Source organism: Capricornis sumatraensis, chromosome 1 (genome assembly GCF_032405125.1).
Source record: "Capricornis sumatraensis isolate serow.1 chromosome 1, serow.2, whole genome shotgun sequence".
Taxonomy (NCBI): domain Eukaryota; kingdom Metazoa; phylum Chordata; class Mammalia; order Artiodactyla; family Bovidae; genus Capricornis; species Capricornis sumatraensis.
In genome coordinates this window covers 5287417-5315242 of record NC_091069.1, presented here as the reverse complement: position 1 = coordinate 5315242, position 27826 = coordinate 5287417, and the positions used below count along the sequence as shown (strand labels likewise).

The 27826-nt window shown below is 49.7% G+C and overlaps 1 protein-coding gene across 1 annotated transcript; it reads left to right on the top strand.

The window, feature by feature from the left end:
• Positions 1–539: 539 nt before the first annotated feature.
• On the top strand, positions 540–27826 carry PRRT1B (proline rich transmembrane protein 1B). The gene is made up of 6 exons (XM_068979501.1): positions 540–549; positions 1105–1226; positions 1310–1559; positions 25034–25497; positions 26117–26260; positions 27677–27826. The coding sequence occupies exons 1-6, from the start codon at positions 540–542 to the stop codon at positions 27824–27826; spliced, it is 1140 nt and encodes a 379-aa protein (XP_068835602.1).

The window sequence follows — 27826 nt, the reverse complement described above, 5'->3', positions numbered from 1 at the left end:
TATCTAGCATTTCTGGATGTTTGGAATAGACCTGCTTTGAGTTCTCCAATCTGGCAAGTCTCAGGGAACAGAAGTGTCACACACATTGTTTTAAACCCCAGGAGATTTCATATGAAAATCTACACTGCTAGGCTTCCCTTGCTGGGAGACACAGAAGGGGAGACTGGGCGCTCTTCGGATGCGCAAGGCCCTTGTTGGCCACCAATGCATCCAGCTGGGCTCTCCGGCTGGCGGGTCTCCCGCACTCCTTCCCCGCCGCCCCCTCCGCCCGTTCCCAGCTGGGCCTGGGTTGCGCCCCTCCGACTCGGCCCACTTCCTCGGGGCCGGCCGGGCGCGGGTCCTGCGGAGGCGGCTAGGCCGCACGGGTTCGGGCCCCAGCGGCCGGGGCGCGAGAGGAGCCACCTGTTGACCCAGCCGCGGGCAGTCCTGCGGTCAATGATTAACCGGCCGCGCCGCGCGCACCAGGAAACCCGAGCTGTCCGCGAGAGCGGAGCCCGGCCCGACGGCGGCGGGAGGCGTGCAGCCTGGCTGGTCGCGCCATGGACGCAGGTAAGGGCGGTGGGCCCAGTGCGCGCCCCCACCCCGGCCCGGCTCCCGGGGAAGGCAGGGGCGACCCCCACCCCGGGCCCCGAGGCTGGCTCCGCGGGGTCCCAACCTGGCCCTGCCCTGGGACGCCTCTCCCTGCCGCCCGGGACTGGGGGAACCGGCGGCTGCCGCAGGAAGTTTCGGGGACCTTGGCCGTGCCCCTCTCGGCAGGGCGGACGCCCCCGAGGGAGAGCTGGCGAAGGGGGGCAACCCTCGGCTCGGCCCCCGGGCGGGCAGCAGGTGCCCCTGCAGTGGCGATCTGGGGGGCCGTGTCCCCCGCATCCCACGCCCCGTCCTTCCCCTAGTAACTTTCTTCGCCCCCCTGGTCAGGCTGAAGTCCTTGGAGCGGGGGAGGGGCGACCCTGGCGGGTTGTGGGGCAGAGACGGGGAGAGATGGGGAGAGCCCTCGCGGACTGAAACAGGGACCGAAGGAAGTGGGACGGGGGCGCGAGCTAGAGAGCTGGACGGACTGGGTAGGGGGCGCGGGAAGGCCCCGCAACTTTGGCGTCCGCGGCGCAGCCAGCACTGGGGGCGGGGGCGCGCTGATCCGAGAATCCCCTGGCCCCGGTCCTAACCTCGGGAGTCGCAAGCAGGCGGGCCAGGGGCTGCTGGTGACGGCGCGGGGACCGGAGACGCGGACGGTGCGGTCTGCCTAACAACCCCCGCCTCCACCACCAACCTGGGGCCGGGGCGCCCCTAGGTCTCTTCTGCAAGGGGCTCCCAGGGGGTTGCTGCCGCCAAGAGGGACCGGGCCCCGCCTGGCTTTATCTGCCGCCGCCACCCCAGACCTCCAGGAAGCGCCCCCACTTCCCCACTCTCGAGCACCTCGCACCCGGCTCCTGGCCCCCCTTTTCCGGCTGGAATGTCCCGGCGAGGCTCGGGTGTCAAGAACTCGAGAACCCGAGGCCGCAGCGCGGCAGCCCCGCCAGCAAATGTATTTACTCTGCGGCCCTATCTCCGCCCCATCGGGCCAGGTATTTGTCCAGGCCGCCCGGGACAGCTGCGGTTTTTGTTATGATAACTGGGGCAGGGGCTGGCGTCTCCACGGGGCGCTCGGTGCCCGAATTGAGGGGTGGGTGGGGAGGTTCAGGTTACAGTTGTGAACCTCAGCAAATAAGTCCCACCTTGGGCTCCCCTGGGACACTCCTGTCGGAGGCTCTCAAAACAGAGCCTGGCCGTGTGTCCACTAGTGTTATCTTTAAACGATCCTTTTACTGTTCTTGTCCCCATTTACACGTGAGGGAAGGGAGGATGGGGAGTTTAAATCTCTTAAATTCGCACAGATGACAAAGCTGGCTCTTTTTTTTTTTTTTTTTTAAAGATAACTGAGACACTCAACTTTAAAAGAATTTTTTGGCTGCGCTGGGTCTTTCTTGGGCTGGGGCTTTTCCTGGCAGGCGCCTGGGCTCTCTTGTTGTGGCTGGGGGAGGAGGGGGTCCTTCGCCTTTCTAGTTGTGGGGTGCCAGCTCTCTCTAGTTGTGGCAGGCTCAGTTAGTTGCCCTGCGGTGGCATGCGGGATCTAGTTCCCTGACCAGGGATTGAACGTGCAAGCCCTGCATTGCAAGGCAGATTCTTAACCCCTGGGTCACCCTGGCTCAGGGTCACTGCAGACATAATTATTCCCACAGCCTGGCACCTGATAAATGCTTCAAAACAGTAGCTGCTCACTTGAACATCTTCGTGGCAAAGCTTCATCCACTTAGCAGCCGTACAGGCACCTAACCTTGCTGAAATGATGGTATTTTGGTAGGATTAGTTGTACAGAATTGTATTTTTTCTGAAGTATGGTGGATTTCCCTTGTTGTGTTAGTTCCAGGCGTGATTCAGGTATATATCCGCTCTTTTTCAGATTCTTCTCCATTATGGGTTAGTACAAGGTACTGACTTCAGTTCCCTGTACTATAGGTCCTTGTTGTTTATCTGTTCTATATATTGGTAGTTTGTATGTTAATCCCAAACTCCTAATTTATCGCTCCCCCCAGGTCCCCTTTGGGAACCGTAAGTTTGTTTTCTAAGTCTGTGAGTCCATTTCTGTTTGTTGTCTGTTTTTGTAAACAAGTCCATTGTATCATTTCTTAGATTCCACATGTAACTGATATGTGATATTTGTCTCTGTCTGACTTACCCACTGAGCGTGATCATCTCTCCATCCATCCTGAATTGTATTTCTGAGCCTAGAACACTAGTCTGTTGGAGTTACCCAATGTGTGGGACTGAATGGGTGGCTGGCTGCGTGCCTCCACCTGGTTGTGTATTCAGAGGGTGATTTGGGGGCTTTGTGTATCAGGGGAGGTGGATTTTGGCTGAGAGCTTCATGAGTCAGCCAGCCAGTGACCCCTCTGGCATAGATAGTGAAGGCAGCTTCTCATCTTCCCCACAGTGGCCCTTTTGTTGTTGTTGCCTTGAATATTTAAAACCTCCAGCCCTTGGCTGGGTGTGTGAGGTTGGTAGCTGCCTTGGTGCCTCCCCCAGGAATAATTAGGCCAGCCTATGCCTCCAGTAGATCAACAACCCTGAAGCACCTCCCCGCACCCCCAGATCCTTCTGGAAGAGCCCAGCTCTCTGGGTCAAGCTTAGAAGTCACAGGTCTTGCTAATGTTGCTACTGCTAAGTCAATTCAGTCGTGTCCGACTCTGTGTGACCCCATAGTCGGCAGCCCACCAGGCTCCCCCGTCCCTGGGATTCTCCAGGCAGGAACATTGGAGTGGGTTGCCATCTCCTTCTCCAATGCATGAAAGTGAAAGTCAAGTTGTTCAGTTGTGTCTGACTCCTAGCGACCCCATGGACTGCAGCCTACCAGGCTCCTCCATCCACGGGATTTTCCAGGCAAGAGTACTGGAGTGGGGTGCCATTGCCTTCTCCACTGCTAACGTTGTGTGACCTCATTTCTCAATGGTTTTCATTTCCCCTGCCTCTTGCAGATTCCTCAGACTGGCCAGAACACCCTTCCAGTTTCTTCCAGCCGCTTCCTAACCTCAGATCACGGAGCCCGTCTTAGCTGAGGGTCCAAGCACTGTACAGCCACACACTCCTCTCATTCCCACGATAAACCCGAAAGGTGGTGGTGTCCCCATTTTAAGGACGAGGAAACCGAGGAGGCGCTGGGAGGGTGCCCAGGAGACTGCCCAGGCAGTCTGGCCGCTGAGCCCGAGCTCCTGGTTGTGACCCAGACCCTCATCCCGGGGACCTCCCTGACAGTCCAGTGGTTAGGACTCAGCACTTTCACGGCTGGGGCCTGGGTTCAATCCCTGGCCAGGGAACTGAAATCCTGTAAGTTGAGTGGCACCGTTGGGGGAAAAAAAAAAGACCCTCATCCCATACCCCCCAGCCCAGCTCTGCCCCGGGCACTGAGGGAGGAGGAAAAGCGTATGTGGTTCGCCCTGTCGCTCTTGCCCGCTCATTTCCCCTCCTCCCCTCCGGATGCGGTTGGGCTGGGTGCGCCCCACCGCACCCGCCAGTCCCCCCACTTGTCTGTATCCATCTGGCGCTCGGCCCCCCTTCTGGCCCGGCCACTGCGGCCTCTGCCTGCTCCCCACTCTCCTGCCCCCGTCCCGGTTCTTCCTGCTCCCAGAGGAAACCTTCTGTATCAGTGATCAGTTGGCTTTTGTTGTGGAACAAACCAGCTCAGAACTTAGTGGTCTAATACACCAGGCATGTGTTGTCAGCATCGTGTGGGTCTGCAGCGTGGGGCTGGCTCCCTGGGGCTGAGTGGTCTGGGGACTGGCAAGGCATTGCCTGTGGGCGCCCCCATTCTCCTCCTTGGGGCCAGTCCAGTGGGTGGCAAAAGGATTCCCAGTGGTGAGAGAGAGCAAGCCCCAGTGTGCAAGTGTTCAAAAGCATGTTTTTTTCTTTAAAGAAGGTCATCACTTTATTTGGAGTATAGTTGAAGTACACCAAGCTGCATCTATTTAAAATGTGTGTTTTGATCAGTTTTGACATATTGTGCATCTCTTCAGCAGTCAGTACATCAAAATAACAATCTTCTTTTTTTAAAAAAATATTTATTTAACTGCACCAAGTCTTCACTGTGGCATGTGGGGTCTAGTTTCCTGACCAGGGATCGAACCGGCACCCTCTGCATTGGGAATTCAGAGTCTTAACCACTAGACCATAAGGGAAGTCCCCAAATAACAGTCTTTACCCCCAAACGTTTCCTTGTGCCCCTGGTAATCCCTTCCTGCAGCTACGGGTGGCTTTCTGTCCATCTCAATGGCACATTATTCTAGGATTTTATATACATGGGATCATAGATCCTGGACACTGTTCAACTGGCTGCCTGTCCGTGGCTTAATGATTTAGCGATCCATCCATGCGGGCTTCTGTGCATATCCAGAGTTCATTCCTTTTCACTGCTGAGGAATTGTAACTGTTAAGCAGATTACAGGTGGTCCCCAACTACAAACTACAGATGGTTCAATGGTCTGGTTTCCGACTTGGCAGTCGTGTGAAGGTGATGTGCACCTGGTAGAAACCGGACTTTGCGTTTTGAGTTCCGGTCGCCGCCGCCCTGGCAGTCTGCTCCTCTGCACAACGCTGGGCGGTGGAGGGCCGTGGCCCCCCGACACCCACTGAACCACGAGGGTACATTGCAGCCATTCTGTACCCACTCAGCCATTCTATTTTTCTATCCAGTGTTCAGTCAGTGGCAGGAGGCGCTCACGTGCTTGATGGCCAAATAGGCTTTGTGTTGGACAGTTTTGCCCAACTGTCGGCTGTTGTAAGTGTTCTGAGCAGATTTAAAGCGGGCTGGTCTAAGACTATGATGTTCTGGAGGTCAGTGTCCTAAGTACATTTTTTTTTCCCCCAAACTGCGTGGCTTGTGGGATCTTAGTTCCTCGACCAGGGATAGAACCCATGTCCTTGGGAGTGAACGTGCAGAATCCGAATCACTGGACCACCGGGGAATTTCCCTAAATGCATTTTTGACTTTAACAATATTTTCAACTTTTGATGGGTTTATCAGGATACAAACTGCATTGTGAGTCGAGGAAGATCTGTACTCTCAACACTTGGGTGTTTTTTTTTTTTTAATATAATTTTATTTTTGTGTTTGTTTATGTCTTGGCCGCACGGGGTCGTCTTGCTAGGAGGGCTTTTCCCTCGCTGCAGAGAGCAAGGGCTGCTCTTCATTGCGGTGCACAGGCTTCTCACAGCAGTGCCTTCTGTTGCCGAGCAGCGGCTCTAGGGTGTGTGGGCTCCAACAGCTGTGGTTCCCGGCTCAGGAGTTACGGTGCACGGGCGGCATGTGGGATCTTCCCAGACAAGGGACTGAACCCGTGTCCAGTGCATTGGCAGGTGGATCCCTATCCACTGTGCCACCAGGGAAATCCCCAGCACTTAAAGAAGCCACATTTTAAAGAACCCATACTTAGTACCATGCAGTCTGGGGTGGCTGGGTGGGGTGCCTGTGTCTTGAGTGTCTCCTGAGGTTGTAGTCATCAGCTAGGATACAGTCACCCCAAGACTCAGCAGAGGCTGAAGGGCTGCCTGCAAACTCACTGACCTGGTTGTCCTCAGGTTTTGGCGCCTCATGGGTGCCTGGCTGTTGGACAAGGGCCTCAGCATCCTGCCGTGTCACGCGGGCCTCTCCTGTCATTTCCTCTGGAGTCACCAGAGACACACAGCAACTGACAAGAAGGCAGGAACTTCTTAAAACTAATCTCAGAAGCAGCCGCATTGCTGCTGCCTTATCTCTTCACTGGAAGTCATGCAGAGGCTTCCCAGGTGGCGCTAGTGGTGGAGAGCCCACCTGCCAGTGCAGGAGATGGAAGAGAGGGCAGGTTCTGTCCCTGGGTCAGGAAGATCCCTGGGGAAGGAAACGGCAGCCCGCTCCAGGATTCCTGCCTGGAGAACCCCCATGGACAGAGGAGCCTGTGGCTGCAGTCCACGGGATCGAAAAGAGCTGGACACGAAGGAAGGGACTGAGCATGCATTGGGGAACTTCCGTGATGGTCCAGTGGTTAAGAGTCTGCCTTGCAATGTGGGAGACATGGGTTTGATCCCTGGTGGGAAAACTAAGATCTCACGTGCAGCTACTGAGCCTGCGTGCTCTGGAGCCAGTGTGCCACGGAGTTTGTGAGCCACAACGAAAGAACGCCCATGAGGCAGCTGTGACCCAATGCACCAGGTAAATAAATCAGTGTATGTATATGTATATATGTATCTTTAAGTCACTCAGTGTGATGGACACTCAAGGGGAGAGAATTATGTGTTGGGGGTCAGGGGTTACAGAGGGTGCCTCCTGCAGACATAGTCTAGCGTATGGACACAGCACAATTGCTTTATCCATTATTCATCGGTTGTGAGCTCTTGGTTGTTTCCAGTTTGGGTCTATTGCAAACAGAGTTTTCTGTAAACATTTGTGTGGTCATACGTTGTTTGTATTTGTCTTGAGTAAATACCTAGGAGTGGAATAGCTGAATCTTAATGGTGTATGTAGGTTTAACTTTTTAAGAAATTGTCAAACTGTTTCCCAAAGTGGTTGTTACTGTTTTATTTTCCTATTTGCAGCCTTTGAAAGTTTCCATTCAGTTCAGTCGCTCAGTCGTGTCCGACTCTTTGCGACCCCATGAATCGCAGCACGCCAGGCCTCCCTGTCCATCACCAACTCCCAGAGTTCATTCAGACTCACGTCCATAGAGTCCGTGATGCCATCCTACATATTTGCTACAGCTTGCTAAGGTCAAGTTGGTTGGTTCTGTTTTTTTAGTTTTAGCTATCCTAATGGGTGGTGATAGCTCGTGGCTTTAACTGGCATTTCTAATTTTTAAAATAATTTTACTCATTTGGCTGTGCTGGGTCTTCGCTGCTGTGGGGGCGTTCCCCTAGTTGCGACGAGCGGGGGCGACTCTCTAGCGGCGTGCGGGCTCCTTGTTGCGGTGGCTTCAGGCTCCAGGGCGCTTGGACTTGAGTATCTGTGGGCTCGTGGGCTCAGCAGTTGCAGCTCCCAGCCTCAGAAGCACAGACTCAGTAGTTGTAGCTTAGTTGCCCCATGCCATTTGGGATCTTCCCAGATCAGGGACTGAACCTTTGTCTCCCGCATTCTTAACCAGTGAGCCACCAGGGAAAGCTGGCATTTCTCATTTTGATGGCATTTCTCATGACTAAGGACACGGAGCATCTTTTTATGTACTTATCGGGCATTTGAATGTCTGCTTGGAAGTGTTTACAAGTATTTTGTCCGCTTTCTTATCGGGACATTTGCCTTATTGAGTTTGAGTTCTTTATACAGTGTTGATACAACCCTTTGTCTGATAGATGTGTTGAATTTTCTTCCACTCAGTGACTTGCCTTTGTAATTCTTCAGTTCAGTCATTCAGTCGTGTCCAACTCTCTGTGACCCCATGGACTGCAGCACGCCAGGCCTCCCTGTCCATCACCAACTCCCGGAGTTTACTCAAACTCATGTCGATTGAGTTGGTGATGCCAGCCAACCATCTCATCCATGTTGTCCCCTTCTCCTCCTGCCTTCAATCTTTCCCAGCATCAGGGTCTTTTCAAATGAGTCAGCTCTCCGCATCAGGTGGCCAAAGGATTGGAGTTCTTAGTGATGTCTTTTAAAGAAATATGTATTTGGCTGCGTGTGGTCTTGGTTGGGGCCGGCGGGGTCTTGCTCTGTGGCACACGGACTTTCTAGTTGTGGCGCGTGGGATCTTAGTTTCCCCCACCAGGGATGGAGTCTGTATCCCCCGCACTGCAGGGTGGATTCTTAACCACTGGACGCCCAGGGACGTCTCTGCATCTCACGCCTTGATGTGTTCTTTCTTCGCAGTCACCCCGTTCAGAATCACTTTTCCATGTGCCTCGTGACTGTATTTTTGGTCCATGAATTCTTTAAGGTGTATTATTTAATTTTCAGATAGTTGATGTTTTCCTGGACGCTTCATTAGTACTGGTTTCTAATTCTCTTGTGGTCAGTGAATGCAGTTGGGACGATTTCAGTTCCTTTAACATTGCTTTGCTTTATGGCCCAGTACGTGGTCTGTCTCGGTAAATACACGTTGTGTTCTGAGAACGGTATCTGCAATTGCTGGGTAGAGTATTCTATAAACATCTGCTGGATCAAGAGGCTTCACAGTGTTGTTCGGATTGTCCGCGTGCTGACTGATTCTGTCTGGTTCTGTCAGCTGGTGGATGAAGGTATTAACGTCTTCTATAACTGTGCCTCTTGCGTGTTTCTCTCTAACTCTGCCAGCTTCTGTTTCGTGTAATTGGAGCTCTGCTATTAGATAGAGGTGCATTTATAATTGTCAATGTCCTCCTGGTAAATTATTCCTTTTATTATTAGTGTTTCTCTTTATTGCTGGTAATACATTTTTTGTTTGTTTTGGCCACACCTTGCAGCTTGTGAGATTTTAGCTCCCCAACCAGGGATTGAACCCAGGCCCATGGCAGTGAAAACACCAAGTCCTAACCACGGGACCACCAGAGAGCCACCTGGTGGTATTCTCGGTCTGTTTAATCTGATCACAAGAGCCCGTTGCAGCCTTTTTTGCTTACTTTGTATGGCCTATCTTTCCCATTTATCACTTCTGTGTATTCTAAGTGTTGTCTATTGTCACTTGCTTGTAGGTCTTGGTTTTTATTTGTTATGTCAATCTCCGATTTTTAATTGGAAAGTTGAGATCAGCATTTATTGTAATTATTGATATGTTTTAAAATTATTGATATGATGTGTGTTGGTTGCTCGATTGAGACCCTGTGGACTGTAGCCCCCCAGGCTCCTCTGTCCATGGATGGAATTCTCCAGGCCAAAATACTGGCGTGGGTTGCCATTCCCTTCTCCAGGGATCTTCCTGACCCAGGGATCAAACTCAGGTCCCCCGCATCGCAGGCGGAGCCTTTACCTTCTGAGCCACCAGGGAAGCCCACTGATACGATGTTTAAGGCTAGTTTTATTGTTTTGGCTTTGTCGCCTCTGTTGTGTTCCCCTGGTTTCTACCCCCTTCACTCCTGTGCTGTGCCCACTTCCCAGCTTTGCTGGGTATTAATTTGAATATTTTTTTAGCATTCCATTTTAATTTATCTCTTGGTGTTTTTGCTGCATAGTTTCTGGTTATTTTTCTTAGTGGTTGTGCTGTTCCAACCAGGGTTCTTGGCCTCCTTGGTCAGTGAAATTGATCAGAGGTCAGACACAAAATTCAGGCGAGGCTTTATTGAGGGCCCTGCTGCGGCGGGGGTGGGGGAGTGAGAGCAAGTAACAGGTGCCCTTGCTTGCTCACTTGCTGAAGAGGCGGAGCAAGCTGGTTCCTTATATGCGGTGAGGGTAGGGGTGTGCGGGGACCCGGCTGGAGGGGTGGCTCAGATGGCTTGCCCACTCCTTAGGTGGTCGTGTGTGCAGAGGGCGTGCACAGGACCATGCTTCTGCTCCCAGCCCTGCTCCCCAGGCTCTTCGGAAACTGGCAGTTGGGTTATTTGTTTGTTTTTAATCTCTTTGTATCTTTTTGTCCAGAATTTGCCCTAACTGCACATGCATGCAGTTATTTTTAGTCCCATATGGACTCTTTTTATTTTGTTGGAGGAGAGGTGTGTCCAGGTACAAGCATTGAAGCAAAGGGTTCCAGGTTCCAAGCCTGTCTCAGGTCTAAGGATTAAAATACATCCCTAACTTCTTAGAATTAGTATTGTATCACTTTCAGTAAGGTGTAGAAGCTTGTTAATTTATAGATCTCTTTAGCTTCATCCCCATGCATTAAGCTTTTATAACTTTTCCAGGCAAGAGTACTGGAGTGGGTTGCCATTTCCTTCTCCAGAGGATCTTCCCAACCCAGGGATCGAACCTGGGTCTCCCGCATTGTAGGCAGATGCTTTATCATCTGAGCCACCAGGGAAGCCTTTATAACTTTAATAAGTGTTATAGTTTTCATGTGTACACATTGCAAACTCATCATAATATGTTATAATTTTGGCTTTCAACAGTCATACATTAGAGGAAAAAATTATTATCTTTTCTATTCACCCCAGTTATTATACGACAGAGGATGAGATGGCTGGATGGTATCACTGACTCGATGGATGTGAGTCTGAGTGAACTCTGGGAGATGGTGATGGACAGGGAGGCCTGGCGTGCTGTGATTCATGGGGTCACAAAGAGTCAGACATGACTGAGTGACTGAGCTGAACTCATAGTTCTTCCTTTATTTCTCAAGTTCAGGTTCACCTCTGGTATTCTTTCTTTTCAACCCAAAGAATTTTTTTTAACCTCTCTGTTACAGAAGGTCTCTGATAAGGAATCCTCTGAGTTTTCTTCCATCTGAGAATGTCTTACTTGCGGTAGGCAGAACTCTAAGACTGGTGCCCGTGTTTCCCTTCCCTAGTTATTCTGCCAAACACGAGTATAGGTACTGCTGTGAAGGGATTTTTGCAGATGGAATTAAAGTCCCAAGTCAGTTGATCTTAAAATACAGATTTTTCTGGATGGGTCTGACCCAATCAAATGAGCCCTTTAAATGCAGAGATCTCTCTCTACCTGGTAGCAGAAGGGAAGACAGGGAGTTCTGAAGCATGAGAAGGCTCTGATGTGCATTCCTGGCTTTAAAGATCGAGATGGTCGTCTGGGAAGGGTGGCGAGCAGCCTCCAAAACAGAGCCTCAGAGCCGCGGAGCTAGAATTTGCCAGCAACCAGAATGAACTTGGAGGTAGATTCTTCCTTCCGGCCCATTCCACTTAACACCTTGATGAAGACCCTGAGTTGAGTCAGCCTGCACTTCTGACCTACAGAGTGTGAGCCAGGACATGAGTGTTTGGTAGTTTTTCTCCATTTGAAAAAGCTGTAAAATGCACATATCATAAAATGTATCATCTTAACAATTTTTCAGTGTACAGTTCAGTGGTACTAAATGCCTTTACATTATTGTGTAACCATTACCACCATCCACCTTCGTATTTTCTTTCATCTTTCCAAACTGAAACTCTGTCCCCATTAAATGGTAACTCTCCTCCTCACCCATCTTCCCCGGTTCCTGGTAACCACCATCCCCCTTTCTGAGTCTGGTCAGAAAATGAAGATCATGGCATCTGGTCCCATCACTTCATGGGAAATAGATGGAGAAACAGTGTCAGACTTTATTTTCTGGGGCTCCAAAATCACTGCAGATAGTGACTGCAACCATGAAATTAAAAGACACTTACTCCTTGGAAAGAAGGTTATGACCAACCTAGACAGCATATTCAAAAGCAGAGACATTACTTTGCCAACAAAGGTCCATCTAGTCAAGGCTATGGTTTTTCCAGTGGTCATGTATGGATGTGAGAGTTGGACTGTGAAGAAAGCTGAGCACCAAAGAATTGATGCTTTTGAACTGTGGTGTTGGGAAAGACTCTTGAGAGTCCCTTGGACTGCAAGGAGATCCAACCAGTCCATTCTAAAGGAGATCAACCCTGGGATTTCTTTGGAAGGAATGATGCTAAAGCTGAAACTCTAGTACTTTGGCCACCTCATGCGAAGAGCTGACTCATTGGAAAAGACTCTGATGCTGGGAGGGATTGGGGGCAGGAGGAGAAGGGGATGACAGAGGATGAGATGGCTGGATGGCATCACTGACTCGATGGACGTGAGTCTGAGTGAACTCCGGGGGTTGGTGATGGACAGGGAGGCCTGGCGTGCTGCGATTCATGGGGTCGCAAAGAGTCAGACATGACTGAGCAATTGAGCTGGACTGAAGGACCTCAGACAGTGGAGTCTTTTTGTGACTGGCTTATTTTACTTAGAATAATGTCCTTAAGTCTCTTCCATGTTGTCAGAATTTCCTTCCTTTTAAAGGCTGAGTGACGCTCCATTGTGGGGATAAGCCGCACTTTGCCCATTCATAGGTCGGTAGACCCTTGGGCTCCGCCTTTCAGTCTTGTGACCAGTGATGCTGTGAACGCGGGTGCATAAACATCTCTCCCCTGCTCTCAGTTCTTCTGGGTGTGTCCCTGGAAGTGGAATTATTGGCTCCTGTGGAAATTGCTTATTTTCTTTTTGGTTGCTGTTAGGACCTAGCCAGCACCATGACAGGCTTCAGGGGCCACTGTAGGCCTAAGCCTCCTTCACAGAAGGGATGAGTCACTGCCCGGGAGGAACTGAGATCATCTCCTGCCGACACCAAAGACTTGGCCAATCAGTATGCTCCCCGTAGCCTGGTTCAAGCCTATCAGGGTGAGGCTGAACCTCCCCCAAGAAAGGCCACACCTCCAAAAATCTAGCCAATTAGTAAAGACCAGGAAACTCCTGCAGCCAGTAAGCCCTTGCCGACTCTCTGTCTTTGTCCTAAACCTATAAATACTGCTGTAATCCAGGCTCGGGGCTCTTGTTCTACTCCACTGTGTTGGATGTGACGGGAGCCCTGGCTCGAGCTAGCAATAAACCCCTTTATGCTTTTGCTTTGCTGTGGATGTCTTATCCTCTTAGTTTTGGGGACTCGGACACCGGGCATAACGGTTGCATTGCACGGCTTGTGGGATCTTAGTTTCCCAACCAGGGATTGGACCAGGGTCACAGCAGTGAAAAATGCCAAGTCCCAACGACTGGACCACCAGGAAGTTCTCTGGAAATGTGTACTTTTTTGAGGAATTGGTGTGTTTTCCACAGTGGCTGCACTGTCTCACATTCCCACTAACAGTGCACAAGGGTTCCAATTTCTCTGCATCCCCGCCTCCAGGTTGCTGTTTTTACGAATGCGGTCATTATCACGGCTGTGAGGTGGACGGGCGTTGTATGCCGCTGCGTTTATGGTGAGTTGCTGTCAGCAGTAGAAGAGGCGCACGTGCCTCGATCCTGAAGGACATTTCCTTTCGATGTTGATTTCTGGGTTGTAGGTTTTTTCCATCAGCTGTTTAACATGTTGATCCTCAGCTGTCTCTTGACTGTCTGTGGAATTCAAACTGTTGTTCCCCTGTATATAATGTAATGGGTCATTTTTCACCGCCAGCTTTCCAGGCTTTGATGCTAAATCTTTTGGTTTTGAGAATTTGTTGCTGTTGTTTTGGGTGCGCTGTGTGGCATACGGGGATCTTTAGTTCCCTCACCAGGGATCAAAGCTGCGGCTCCTGTAGTGGAAGCTCAGAGTCCTAACCGCTAGACCTCCAGGAGGTCCCCGAGAAGTTTTATGATGCTGTGTCTAGGGAGTTTTCTCCCACGAACTGCCTGTTGTGGATATTTAGAGTTTTATGAATTTGTCTTTTATCACATGTCGTGTAGGTAATTAGCCATTATTACTGCAAATGTATTTTTCCCAAAATCTGTCCTGGGACTTGACATGGAGTTAAGACCTTTTCCTGTAACCATAGGCCCGTGAAGCTCTATTCTTTTTCCTTAATCTCTGTCAGATTGGTGCTTCTTCAAACTCACTATTTTTTTCCCCGTCACCTCCATTTTAATATTGACATCAGTGAATTTAAAAAAAATTCAGATATTATGTGTTGAAAATTTCTTGTGCCTTTTTAAAAAATCCATGTCAAACTTTCTAATTCTTCATTGAGAACTTTTTTCAAGTGTGTTTATCTTTGCTCATGGGGTTTGTTATAACAGTTACTTTCTCTGATAATTTCAACATCTCAGGTAGACATATGTTGACTGTCTTTTCCCTTGAAGACTGGTCACATTCGCCTCATTCTTTGAATGGCAAATGCTTTTTGGGTTGGGTCCTGCACATCGCATATATTATGTTGTATAAATTCTCAGTCCTAAAGGAAATCAACCCTGAGTATTCATTGGAAGAACTGATGCTGAAGCTCCAATACTTTGGTCACCTGATGGGAAGAGCCGACTCAGTGGAAGAAACCCTTCAATCTGGGAAAGATTGACAACAGAGGGTGAAATGGTTGGAGGGCGTCACCGACTCAGTGGACATGAGTTTGAGCAAACTCTGGGAGATGGTGAAGGACAGGGAAGAAGCCGGGAGTGTTGCAGTCCACAGGGTTGCAAAGAGTCAGACACGACTTAGCGACTGGACAACAATAAATCCTAAGTCCTGTTATGCCCTGGAAAGTTTATGAAGTTTATGAAGCACTCAACCTAGGTAGTTTCAGATCACTAGTTGATGTACCTTCTATGAGTAGCATTTCCAATCTTGGTCCAGTTTCCTGTTTTTTTATTTTTGAGGTCCGATTGACATTGCATTACAGTAGTAGCAGGCATACAATGTAATGATTCAATATCTGTATACACTGTATAATGATCACTGTATGAAGAAAATTGTTTTCTTGTGATGAGAACTTTTAAGAATCAGTCCCCTAACTACTTTCGGATATGTTGTTGGTTCAGTTGCTAAGTCATGTCTGACTGTGATCCCATGGACTGCAGTACCCCAGGCTTCCCTGTCCTTCACTGTCTCCCAGAGTTTGCTAAAACTCGGTTCCATTGAGTCCATGATGCCATTCAACCATCTCATTCTCTGTCGGCCCTTTCTCCTTCTGCCCTCAATCTTTTCCAGCATCAGGGTCTTTTCCAATGAAAGAGACAGCTCTTTGTATCAGGTGGCCAAAGTATTGGCATTTCAGCTTGAGCATCAGTCCTTTCAATGAATATTCAGAGTTGATTTCCTTTAGGCTTGACTGGTTTGATCTTCTTGCTATCCCAGGGATTCGCAAGAGTCTTCTCTAGCATCATATTTCGAAAGCATCAGTTCTTTGGTGCTCTGCCTTCTTTATGGCCCAGCTCTCACATTCATACATGACTACTGGAAACACCATAGCTTTGACTATACAGACCTTTGTGGGCAAAGCAACATCTCTGCTTTTTAATATGCTAAGTTTGTCATAGCTTCTTTTCCAAGGATTGATGTCTTTTAATTTCATGGCTGCAGTCACCGTCCACTGTGATTTTGAAGCCCAAGAAAATAACGTCTGTCACTGTTTCCGTTTTTTCCTCATCTATTTGCCATGAGCTGATGGGACCGGATGATATGATCTTAGTTTTCTGAATGTAGAGTTTTAAGCCAGCTTTTCCACTTTTCTTTCACCCTCCTCAAGAGGCTCTTTAGTTCTTCTTTGCTTTTAGCCATAAGGGTGGTATCATCTGCATATCTGCGGTTGTTGATATTTCTCCCGGCAATCTTGATTCCAGCTTGTGCTTCATCCTGCCTGGCATTTCTCATGATATACTCTGCATATAGGTTAAATTAGCAGGTGACAGTATATAGCCTTGACATACACCTTTCCCAATTTTGAACCAGTCTATTATTCCATGTCTGGTTCCAACTGTTGCTTCTTGACCTGCATACAGGTTTCTCAGGAAGCAGGTAAGGTGGTCTGGTATTCCCATCTCTTTAAGAATTTTCCACAGTTTATTGTGATCCACACAGTCAAAGGCTTTAGCCTAGTCAATGAAGCAGAAGTAGATGTTTTTCTGGAATTCCCTTGCTTTCTCTATGATCGAGTGGATGTTGACAATTTGATCTCTGGTTCCTCTGCCTTTTCTAAATCCAGATTATACATCTGGAAGTTCTTGGTTCACGTACTGTTGAAGCCTAGCTTGAAGGATTTTGAGCATTACCTTGCTAGATGTGAAATGCGCTCAGTTGTGTGGTAGTTTGAATATTCTTTGGCATTGCCCTTCTTTGGGGTTGGAATGAAAACTGACTCTTTGCAGTCTTGTGGCCATTGCTGAGTTCCAAATTTGCTGGCATATTGAGTGCAGCACTTTAACAGCATCATCTTTTATGATTTGAAATAGCTCAGCTGGAATTTCATCACCCTCACTAAAGCTTCTGAGGCCCACTTGACTTCGCATTCCAGGATGTCTGGCTGTAGGTGAGTGGCCACACCATGGTGGTTATCTGGGTCATGAAGATGTTTTTTGTATAGTTCTTCTGTGTATTCTTGCCACCTCTTCTTTATCTCTTCTGCTTCTGTTAGGTCCTTGCCATTTCTGTCCTCTATTGAGCCCATCTTTGTATGAAAAGTTCCCTTGGTATCTCCAATTTCCTTGCAAAGATCTCTAGTCTTTCCCATTCTGTTGTTTTCCTCTATTTCTTTGCATTGTTCACTTAAGAAGGCTTTCTTATCTCTCCCTGCTATTCTCTGGAACCCTGCATTCAGTTGTGTATATCTTTCCCTTTCTCCTTTACAGTATTATTAGAGATTCACCATGCTGTACACTACATCTCCAGGACTTATTTGTTTTATAACTGAGTTTATACCTTTTGACCTCCTCCACTGATTTTGCCCACCCCCATCCCCATTTCAGACAACCACCGATCTGTTCTCTGTATCCATGAACTCGGGTTTGTTTTTCTCCGATTCCACATGTGAGTGAGGTCGTGCACTATTTCTCTTTCTCTGTCTGACTTATTTCACTTGACATAATACTCTCAAGGTCCATCCACATTATTGCGCATGGAAACTCCAGTACTTTGGCCACCTCATGTGAAGAGTTGACTCATTGGAAAAGACTCTGATGCTGGGAAGGAGTGGGGGCAGGAGGAGAAGGGGACGACAGAGGATGAGATGGTTGGATGGCATCACCGACTCAATGGACGTGAGTCTGCGTGAACTCCGGGAGTTGGTGATGGACAGGGAGGCCTGGCGTGCTGCGATTCATGGGGTCGCAAAGAGTCAGACACGACTGAGCGACTGAACTGAATATTTCATTCTTTTTTAGTGGCTGAATAATATTGTAAGTGTGTATAACATATTTCAAGGCAAGATTTTTGTTAATATGTTTACACACACACACCATTTTCTTTCTCTGTTCATCCACCAGTGGACACTTAGCTGGTCTTAACTACTGAAAATAACGCTGCAGTGAACATGGTGAATGCATATAGCCTTTTGAGTTAGTGGATTTTTTTTCCTTTAAAGACCCAAGTTGGAATTGCTGAGTCATACCGTAGTTCTTGGCTTCCCTGGTGCCTCAGTTGGTACAGAGTCTGCCTGCAATGTGGGAGACCTGGGTTTGACCCCTGGGTTGTGAAGATCCCCTGGAGAAGAGAAAGGCTACCCACTCCAGTATTCTTGCCTGGAGAATCCCATGGACAGAGGAGCCTGGGGTGCTACAGTCCATGGGGTCACAAAGAGTTGGACACGACTGCGTGACTTTTTTTTTTTTTACAGTAGTTCTATTTATAATGTTTTTCAGGACCCTCTATACTGTTTCCCATAGTGGTCACACCAGTTTACACTCCCACCAATAGCGTGTGCACAAGGCTTTTCTTTTTTCCACCTCCTCACCAACACTCTTTCTTTCTTTGCTTTTTGGTGACAGCCATTCTAACAGGTGTGAGGTGATAGCACATTGTGGTTTTGATTTGCATTTCCCTGATTGAGCATCTTTTCAAGGTACCTTTTTGGCCCTCTGTATGTCTTTGGAAAATGTCTGCTCAGATCTTCTGCCCGATTTTTAATTGTAGGTTTATTTTTTGCTATTGAATTATATGAGTTTTTAAAAATATACTTTGAGTATCAACCCATGTAAAATACATGATTTGCAAATATCTTCTCCTATTCAGTAGGTTACCAGTTCATTTTGTTGACGGTTTTCCCTGATGTGCGGAAACTTGTTTGATGTTGTTCCAACTTGTGTTGTGGCTTTAGTTGGGTTTGCTTTTGGCTTCAAGGGGACTTCCCTGGTGGCTCAGATGGTGAAGCGTCTGCCTACAATGCGGGAGACCCACGTTCAATCTCTGGGTCAGGAAGATCTCCTGGAGAAGAAAATGGCACCCCACTCCAGTATTCTTGCCTGGAAAATCCCATGGACAGAGGAGTCTGAGGCTATAGTCCATGGGGTCACAAAGAGTCAGACGTGACTGAGTGACTTCACTCACTTGGCTTCAAATCTAAAAAGAAAGTCATTGTCAAGACTAATATCAAGACGCTTACTGCCTATGTTTTCTTTGGGGAATGTTATGGTTTCAGGTCTTACATTCAAGTCTTTAATCCATTTTGAGTTAAATTTGGGGTATTGTGTTCGTTTATGGGTGTGGTGTAGTGGGCAGAATGTGTTGCTGAATCTTGTTTGTTAATATTTCCTTGTTGAGGATTCTTACATCTGCGTTTATCAGGGGCACTGGTTTGTGTTTTTCTTGTGGCATCCTTTTCTGATTTTGGTATCAAGGTAATGTTGGCTTCATAAAATGAGTTTGGAAATATTTTCTCCTCTCTTTTAGTTGTTCATATAGTTTGAGGGTTGGTATTAATTCTTTGGGTGTTTGGTAGCCATCTGGTCTTAAAGTCCTATTTGTTGCAAGGGTTTTGATTACTGATTCTCTTTAGTAATCAGTCTGCTCAGGTTTTTTTCCTTCATGATTCAGGATGGAGTGCTGTGTGTCTAGGAATTTAATTTGGCTTCTAGGTTCTCAGATTTGTTGGCATGTAATTGTTCATGGTAGTCTGTCAGGAGCCACTGTATTTCTGTGGTATTGGTGGTAAACGTGTCCTCTTTCATTTTTAATTTTGTTTGAATCTTCTTTTTTCCTTAGTCTAGCTAAATATTTGTCCATTTGGTTCATCTTTTCAAAGAAGCAGCTTTTCGTTTTATTAATATTTTCTATTTTTAGTCTCTGCTTCTACTCTGATCTTTGTTATTCCCTAACTTCTTCTAGCCTTGGGCTTCATTTGTTCTTGTTCCTTGAGGTGTAAATGTAGAATATTTATGAAATTTCTGATGTTGTATAGGCATTTATTTTTATGAGCTTTGCTGCAGCTCAAGTTTTGGTCTGTTCTATTTTTTCATTTGTCTGAAGGTATTTTAAAAATTTTTTTCTTTTGATTTCTTCTTTGACCCATTGGTTGCTCAATAGCATGTTGTTTGATCTCTGCGAATTTTCCAGTTTTCTTCCCATAATTGATTTCTTGTTGGCAAAGGTGCTTGAAGTGATTTCAATCACCTAAAGTTTAGAAAGGCTTACTTTGGTAGCCTACTAGGCAATGGCAACCCACTCCAGTACTCTTGCCTGGAAAATCCCAGGGACGGAGGAGCCTGGTGGGCTGCAGTCCATGGGGTCGCTAAGAGTCCGGCACGACTGAGTGACTTCACTTTCACTTCTCACTTTCCTGCATTGGAGAAGAAAATGGCAACCCACTCCAGTGCTCTTGCCTGGAGAATCCCAGGGACGGCGGAGCCTGATGGGCTGCCGTCTATGGGGTCGCAGAGTCAGACACGACTGAAGCGACTTCGCAGCAGCAGCGTGAACTATCCTGAAGGATGTTCCATACACACTTGATAAGAATATGTATTCTGTTTATTTTGGATATATATTCTGTATGTATGTGTTTGAGTTTATCTGGACTAACATGTCCTTTAAGGTTGCTGTTTCCTTATTTTTTTTTAATCTGGGTGATTTTTCCATTGATGTAAGGTGGATATCAAAGTTCCCTATTATTGTGTTGCTATCAATTCCTTTCTTTAGGTCTGTTATTATTTGCTTTTATATTTAGGCACTCCTATGCTGTGTTCAAGGCAAACTGGAAGTGGTCACATAGGAGACGGCAAGAGTGCACGTCGACATTCTAGGAATCAGCGAACTAAACTGGACTGGAATGGGTGAATTTAACTCAGATGACCATTACATCTACTACTGCAGGCAGGAATCCCTTAGAAGAAATGGAGTAGCCATCATGGTCAACAAAAGAGTCCGAAATGCAGTACTTGGATGCAATCTCAAAAATGACAGAATGATCTCTGTTCGTTTCCAAGGCAAACCATTCAATATCACAGTAATGCAAGTCTATGCCCCAACCAGTGATGCTGAAGAAGCTGAAGTTGAACGGTTCTATGAAGACCTACAAGACATTTTAGAACTAACACCCAAAAAAGATGTCCTTTTTATTATAGGGGACTGGAATGCAAAAGTAGGAAGTCAAGGAACACCTGGAGTAACAGGCAAATTTGGCCTTGGAATATGGAATGAAGCAGGGCAAAGGCTAATAGAGTTTTGCCAAGAAAATGCACTGGTCATAGCAAACACCCTCTTCCAACAACACAAGAGAAGACTACACATGGACATCAGCGGATGGTCAACACTGAAATCAGATTGATTATATTCTTCACAGCCAAAGATGGAGAAGCTCTATACAGTCAGCAAAAACAAGACCTGGAGCTGACTGTGGCTCAGATCATGAACTCCTTATTACCAAATTCAGACTTAAATTGAAGAAAGTAAGGAAAACCACTAGACCATTCAGGTATGACCTAAATCAAATCCCTTATGATTATACAGTGGAAGTGAGAAATAGATTTAAGGGACTAGATCTGATAGAGTACCTGAAGAACTATGGATGGAGGTTTGTGACATTATACAGGAGACAGGGATCAAGACCATCCTCATGGAAAAGAAATGCAAAGAAGCAAAATGGCTGTCTGGGGAGGCCTTACAAATAGCTGTGAAAAGAAGTGAAGTGAAAAGAAAAGGAGAAAAGGAAAGATATAAGCATCTGAATGCAGAGTTCCAAAGAATAGCAAGGAGAGATAAGAAAGCCTTCCTAACAATGGGGAATGGGGAAGACTAGAGATCTCTTCAAGAAAATGAGAGACACCAAGGGAACATTTCATGCAAAGATGGGCTCAACAAAGGACAGAAATGGTATGGACCTAACAGAAGCAGAAGATATTAAGAAGAGGTGGCAAGAATACACAGAAGAACTGTACAAAAAGGATCTTCACGACCCAGATAATCACGATGGTGTGATCACTCACCTAGAGTCAGATATCTTGGAATGTGAAGTCAAGTGGGCCTCAAGAAGCATCACTATGAACAAAGCTAGTGGAGGTGATGGAATTCCAGTTGAGCTGTTTCAAATTCTGAAAGATGATGCTGTGAAAGTGCTGCACTCAATATGCCAGCAAATCTGGAAAACTCACCAGTGGCCACAGGACTGGAAAAGGTCAATTTTCATTCCAATCCCAACAAAAGGCAATGCCAAAGAATGTTCAAAATACCACACAATTGCACTCATCTCACATGCTAGCAAAGTAATGCTGAAAATTCTCCAAGCCAGACTTCAGCAATACGTGAACCGTGAATTTCCAGATGTTCAAGCTGGTTTTTGAAAAGGCAGAGGAACCAGAGATCAAATTGCCAACATCCGCTGGATCATGGAAAAAGCAAGAGAGTTCTAGCAAAACATCTATTTCTGCTTTATTGACTATGCCAAAGCCTTTGACTGTGTAGATCACAATAAACTTGGAAAATTCTTCCAGAGATGGGAATACCAGACCACCTGACCTGCCCCTTGAGAAACATATGCAGGTCAGGAAGCAACAGTTAGAACTGGACATGGAACAGCAGACTGGTTCCAAATAGGAAAGGGAGTGCGTCAGGGCTGTATATTGTCACCCTGCTTATTTAACTTCTATGCAGAGTACATCATGAGAAACGCTGGACTGGAAGAAGCACAAGCTGGAATCAAGATTGCCAGGAGAAATATCAATAACCTCAGATATGCAGATGACACCACCCTTATGGCAGAAAGTGAAGAGGAACTAAAAAGCCTTTTGATGAAAGTGAGAGGAGAGTGAAAAAGTTGGCTTAAAGTTCAACATTCAGAAAACGAAGATCATGGCATCTGGTCCCATCACTTCATGGGAAATAGATGGGGAAACAGTGTCAGACTTTATTTTTGGGGGCTCCCAAATCACTGCAGATGGTGACTGCAGCCATGAAATTAAAAGATGCTTACTCCTTGGAAAGAAAGTTATGACCAACCTAGATAGCATATTCAAAAGCAGAGACATTACTTTGCCAACAAAGGTCCGTCTAGTCAAGGCTATGGTTTTTCCAGTGGTCATGTATGGATGTGAGAGTTGGACTGTGAAGAAGGCTGAGTGCCGAAGAATTGATGCTTTTGAACTGTGGTGTTGGAGAAGACTCTTGAGAGTCCCTTGGACTGCAAGGAGATCCAACCAGTCCATTCTGAAGGAGATCAGCCCTGGGATTTCTTTGGAGGGAATGATGCTAAAGCTGAAACTTCAGTATTTTGGCCACCTCACGCGAAGAGTTGACTCATTGGAAAAGACTCTGATGCTGGGAGGGATTGGGGGCAGGAGGAGAAGGGGACGCCAGAGGATGAGATGGCTGGATGGCATCACAGACTCGATGGACGTGAGTCTGAGTGAACGCCGGGAATTGGTGATGGACAGGGAGGCCTGGCGTGCTGCGATTCATGGGGTCGCAAAGAGTAAAACACGACTGAGCAAGTGAACTGAACTGATGTTCCCTGATATATACTCACAAATGTTATATCTTCTTGTTGGATTTGAGCCCTTTGTCATTTTGTAATACCTTCTCTGTCTCTTATTGCAGTTTTTGTTTCACAGTCTGTGTTGTATAAGCGTAGCTGCCTCAGGCTTTGAGGTTTCCTTTTGTGTTGAATGTTTTTCTGTTCTTTTCTGGTCTATGTGTGTGGTCTGCAGACTCACACCTGCAGTGAGTCTCTTATAGACAGAATATCTTGTCTCTCTATCCATTCAGCCGCTCCATGTCTTTTGGAAAAGTTAGTCTATTTAAAGTAATTGCTAGGTATGCACTAATTTGCGATTTTGTTCATTGTTTTCTGGCTGTTTTTCTGGTCCAGGTTTTAAGGTCTTCCTTATGCAGGCCTGGATCTGTCCCCGACATATGCATCTTGAGGGCGAGTCTAGGGCTGGTGTGGATCCATTCTAAGATGACTGACCGCTCCTAGATGTGAGATTCTCAGGAGTAAACCCAAGAACGTCCTGGGCAAGCTGGTATACATTGGTCACCCCAGTTCACACACAGAACTAGGGGACTCAGAACCCCTCTGAAGGTACTTCTCTAGGATTTCCCTACCCTCTCCCTTCTGCAGGGGGCCCTCTCCTGGTTCCTCTGACCAGAATGACTGAGTTTATCGTGGAGTCTTAGCTGCCCGGTCATGTGGTTCTGGGGCTGGAGCTTTGAGCTTCGAAGGAAATGAGAGGGGAAAACAGGCAGCTCACCCCTTTATAGTCACTTCTGTGTTTTGACTACACTCTGCTTTTGTCCACTTTTCAGGGTCGTCTTTTGTATTTTGTCTAGCATTTTTAGATCAGCAGGAGAGAGAGGCTTTTTAAAACTGGTAGTAAGATTTACCGTCTGAACCATTTCTAAGTGTACAGTTCAGGGGCATTCACGTTATTGTGCAGCCATCATTATCACCTCCCTCCAGAACGCTTTCATCCTCCCAGATGGAACTGTCCCACTGATACCCGAACTTCTCATCCCCCCCAGCCCCTGGTAATGTTGAAAGATGCAGGTTTTTAAAGCCAGTGTTTGCAAGATGTTTATTAATGTTCTGTTGGCCAAAGCAAGTCACATGGCCAAGTCCAGCCTGAAGGGGATAGAGAAACAGGAGGCGCCGCCCGGGTGGCCGTGTGGTGTGGAAGCAAGAGCAGCTGCGTGGGTCTCAGGAGAAGCCGTGAGTGAGACCCTGGCTGCTGGGAGCAGGTGGATGGGAGCCCTCAGGGGCTCAGTAGTCCTGTCGTTGGGATCCCTCCCCTAGGGAAACCTGACCTCTGATTTCACCCACCTGCTGTATGGGCGGTGGGAGTGGGAGGGATGGGGGCGAGGCTAGGGGTGGGAGGGGGATTTCAGCAAGGCTCCCCCACCCTCAGCAGCGCTGTGCAGTTATATCTGTTTTCTTTTTCTCTCTGCCTTCTATAACCCCTAAAGACAGTCAGGAAATGCCCTTCAAAGCCACACCCTGGGATGCCCACCCAGGTCCGGACTGGGGCCCCAGCCCCTTCCAGCCTGTTCCTCCGGACCGGAGGCCTGGAGGGGCTCAGCTGGCCAGGACACTCTCAGGGGGTGCAGGGCGGACCTTCAGGACTTGTTGGGACCGGCCGGGGCGCCCACGGTTTATTGAGTGGATGCTGGCGGGCAGGGCCAGGCCTGGAAGGCAGCTGAGAGCCCCCTTCAGGCTGCTGGGTGGGCTCCTCTTCGCCCACTGCTGCGTGGGTGCTCCGTTCCCTCGCCCACCCCGTTCACGTCTCTGTTCCTTCTGCGCCTCAGCAGGCTCTTGGCCCTTAAAGACCTCCTGGCTCTCCCTGGTCCTCGGGTAGCCAGGGTCCTGTGACTCCAGAGTGGAGAATCTGATTGGCTCAGCCCATCCTCGCAGACCAGCTCCCATTGGACGGTGTCTCAGCCTATGAGGGGGCTGCCCTGCGCTGAGGCATCGGCCTTGGTTCCATCTGCTGGGGCATCAGGGCCCTGGAGGCAGGACCACGTCCCCGCAGGTGCAATCAAGGCGGGCACGGCCTGCCTTCCATCCCGCTGGCCATCTGTACTGGCTGTGTGGCCGCCAGGAAGGCACGTCCCCTCTCTGAGCCCTGGTTTTCGTGTCCCCTTGTTGCACTCTGGATAGAGCTTCAAGAGTGCAGGCTTGGGGAGGCCTGAGTGCGGGGTTCAGGGCGGGTCAGGGTCGGCATGGTCACTGTGACTCTCCTCGGAGGGGGTTGTTCTGAGGTCTGTGAGGAGGACTCCCTCCTGGCCCGGCAGCCTTTTGGGGGCTCACTGCCTCTGCCGTTTCTTCCTAGGAGCGGACGCGAAAGGGGGCGGCGGCCCCTCAGTCCCTGAGGATCCTGCGCGCCCCGGCCTCCCGCAGCTCCCGCGCCGCCAGCAGCTCCTGGAGGAGGACCGAGCGCCCAGCGAGGAAGTGGCCGCCGCAGACGGAGGGGACGCCGCGGCGCCAGAGGGACCCCCGGGCGAGCCCCCGGCCGAGGCCTCCGCGGCGCCTCCAGCCCAGGCCCAGGCCATGGCCGCGGGCGAGGCCCTGCAAATGCCCAAGGCGGCGGCTGGTGGGGTCCCCAACATCGGCTTCGTGGGCGAGCCCCCGCCCTACGCGCCGCCGGACCCCAAGGCCGCGCACCTGCTCTACCCGCCGCCCTTCTCACCGCCGGTGCTCTTCCCGCCCGCGCCGGCCGCCCCGGCCCTGTACCCGCCGCCCGCACCGCTCTTCCCCGCGCCTGCTGCGCAGCCGCTCTTCGCGACCTTCCCGGTGGTGAGTCAGCCCGCGGGGACCCCCGTCTCCCCCCAGCCACCCTTGCAGAGGACACAGCTGTGCCCTGGGGGCGCAACAGAAAGGGGCTTCCTCCGCCTGGGGAGTGGGCAAGACTGAGCGGCCTCGCAGGAGCCGGGGGTCATTTGAGCTGGGTTCTGCAGAATGAACAGGAGTGTTCAGGGAGAGGCGAGGAGGAGAGCCCAGCACAGGCGTTGCAGGGTGGCCAAGGCTGGTGCATCCTGGGAGTGAGGGTGGTTGAGGAGCGGATAGGAAGAGGTGGGGGTTCCATTGTGAGGGACCCCAGGGCCTTTATTAGGGGATGAGTTGATACAGATTTTTAGAAAAACCCTGGCTGCCTGTGGAGGGGAGCTTTGAGGTCTCCGGCACCTCTCCCCGCCTCGGTGCGGAACACTGGAGGATTCCGGGGGCTGTGTGACAGGTCGGGGTGCTGAGCGGGCAGGAATGGGGCCTTGCTCCCCAGGCAGCCTGCAGCCTGGCTGGGTGAGGCTGGGAGGTGGCTGGAGTGACAGCGCCATGGTGGTTGCTGACCATGTCCTCATCCTGGTGTCTGGAGGCTACGGCCCGCTCTCTTACCACGCCACGGCCTCTTCCCCTGCAGTACAACAGCCCCGTGGCAGGCGTGCCAGCCCCGGCCCCGGCAGAACACAGGCCCCTGCCCAAGGACTACATGATGGAGTCCGTGCTGGTGACCCTCTTCTGCTGTCTGCTCACCGGGCTCATCGCCATCGTCTACTCCCACGAGGTAGGAGGGCGTGGGGGGGTACCCTGGTGCAGCCTCCAGGCCTGCCGTGCCCAGGTCCCCAGTGTTCCCCCCCACCCCCGAGAAGGCTGGCAGAATTGGGATATCGGTGCCCAGTTGTCTGGGATCCTGGCCGCCGCCTCTGCTGTCTCTGCCCTTTACCACTCAAGATCTGCTCTAGAAGATTCCACTGAAACAGTTCACACTGGTGGTGTGAATGATTCAGGTCCAGGGGACTGCCCATCCCGTGGGGCTTGTGTTTCAACTTAGATTTAAAAAAAAATAATTTTATTTGATTTGGGCTCTGGTGGGTCTTTGCTGTTGCTTGGACTTTCCGGAGTTGCAGGGAGCAGGGGCTCCTCTTGGTTGTGGTGCGCGGGCTTCTCTTGTTATGGAGCGTGGGCTCCAGGGCACGCGGTCTTTAGTAGGTGCAGCCGGGGGCTCACTAGTTGTGGTTCCCAGGCTCTGGAGCACAGGCCAGTAGTTGTGGCACGGGGGGCCTGCTTGCTCCATGGCGTGCGGGATCTTCCCAGATCCGGGACCGAACCCACGTCTCCTGCATTGGAAGGCGGATTCTATACCATGGAGCCACCAGGGAGGCAGCAGGGGCTTGTGTGTAATCTGTCCATCTGCTCATTTATTCTACCCACCCACCTCTGTCTGTCCTTCCCGGCTACCCATCTCTCGGTTCACCTGCTACCCACTTTTCCATCCACCATCTGTCTAGTCTCCATCTATTCATCCACCCACCCCATTCATCTGTTAATGCACCTGTCAGTCCACTCAGCCATCCACCTGTCTGTCCCTCCACCATCCACCCACCTGGCATCTCGATTACACCCTTTCTTCTTCCTCCCTCCCCGCCATTCCTGACCTTGGCTCGGCATGAGGCTGTCCTAATAGTAGGAAGGTCCTGGGGCTTCTGTTCAAGGCTGACCCGATGAGAGCCCTGATATCCCCCGGAGGTCAGGCTCCCCAGTTGTAAGTAAGACGGGACCGGGGCGGGGGGGCTGAGTGAGGACCGGGCCCCTCAGAGGTGCGATTCTGCAGGCTGCTGCCTGTCAGTTCTGGCTCTGCCACCAGCTGCGAGGCCCTGGGGCGGGTCACTTAACCTCTCTGAGCCTTTGCTCATCTTCAAAGAGGGGCCAACGATGATATCGAACTCAGGGTTGTTGTGCAGATGGTGAGGGATGGGCCTGGAGTGCGGATGTGGGTCAGGCCTGCGGCCAGTGCCTGGGAGCTGGCCGCCACCGCCTCGATCGCTGCTGCCCCCGTGTGAGCCGTGGCCTGGACAAGCCCCCGACCGCCTCGCGGAGTCAGCTGTCCAGTCTGTGCGCTGGGGCCGGGCGGGCTCCGGGGTGTCGCCGGGAGGGAGCACGGGATCTGGGTCCACTCACTGCTCCTCTGGTCTCGTTGCAGACCCGCGCGGCCCTGGCCCGGGGGGACCTGGCCCAGGCTCAGGAGGCCTCTCGCAAGGCCCGCTCGCTGGTGCTCTTCAGCCTGCTCTTCGGGGTCTTCGTGTCCACCAGCTGGGTTATCTACGTGGTGGTCGCGCTCTACCTGCCTTGA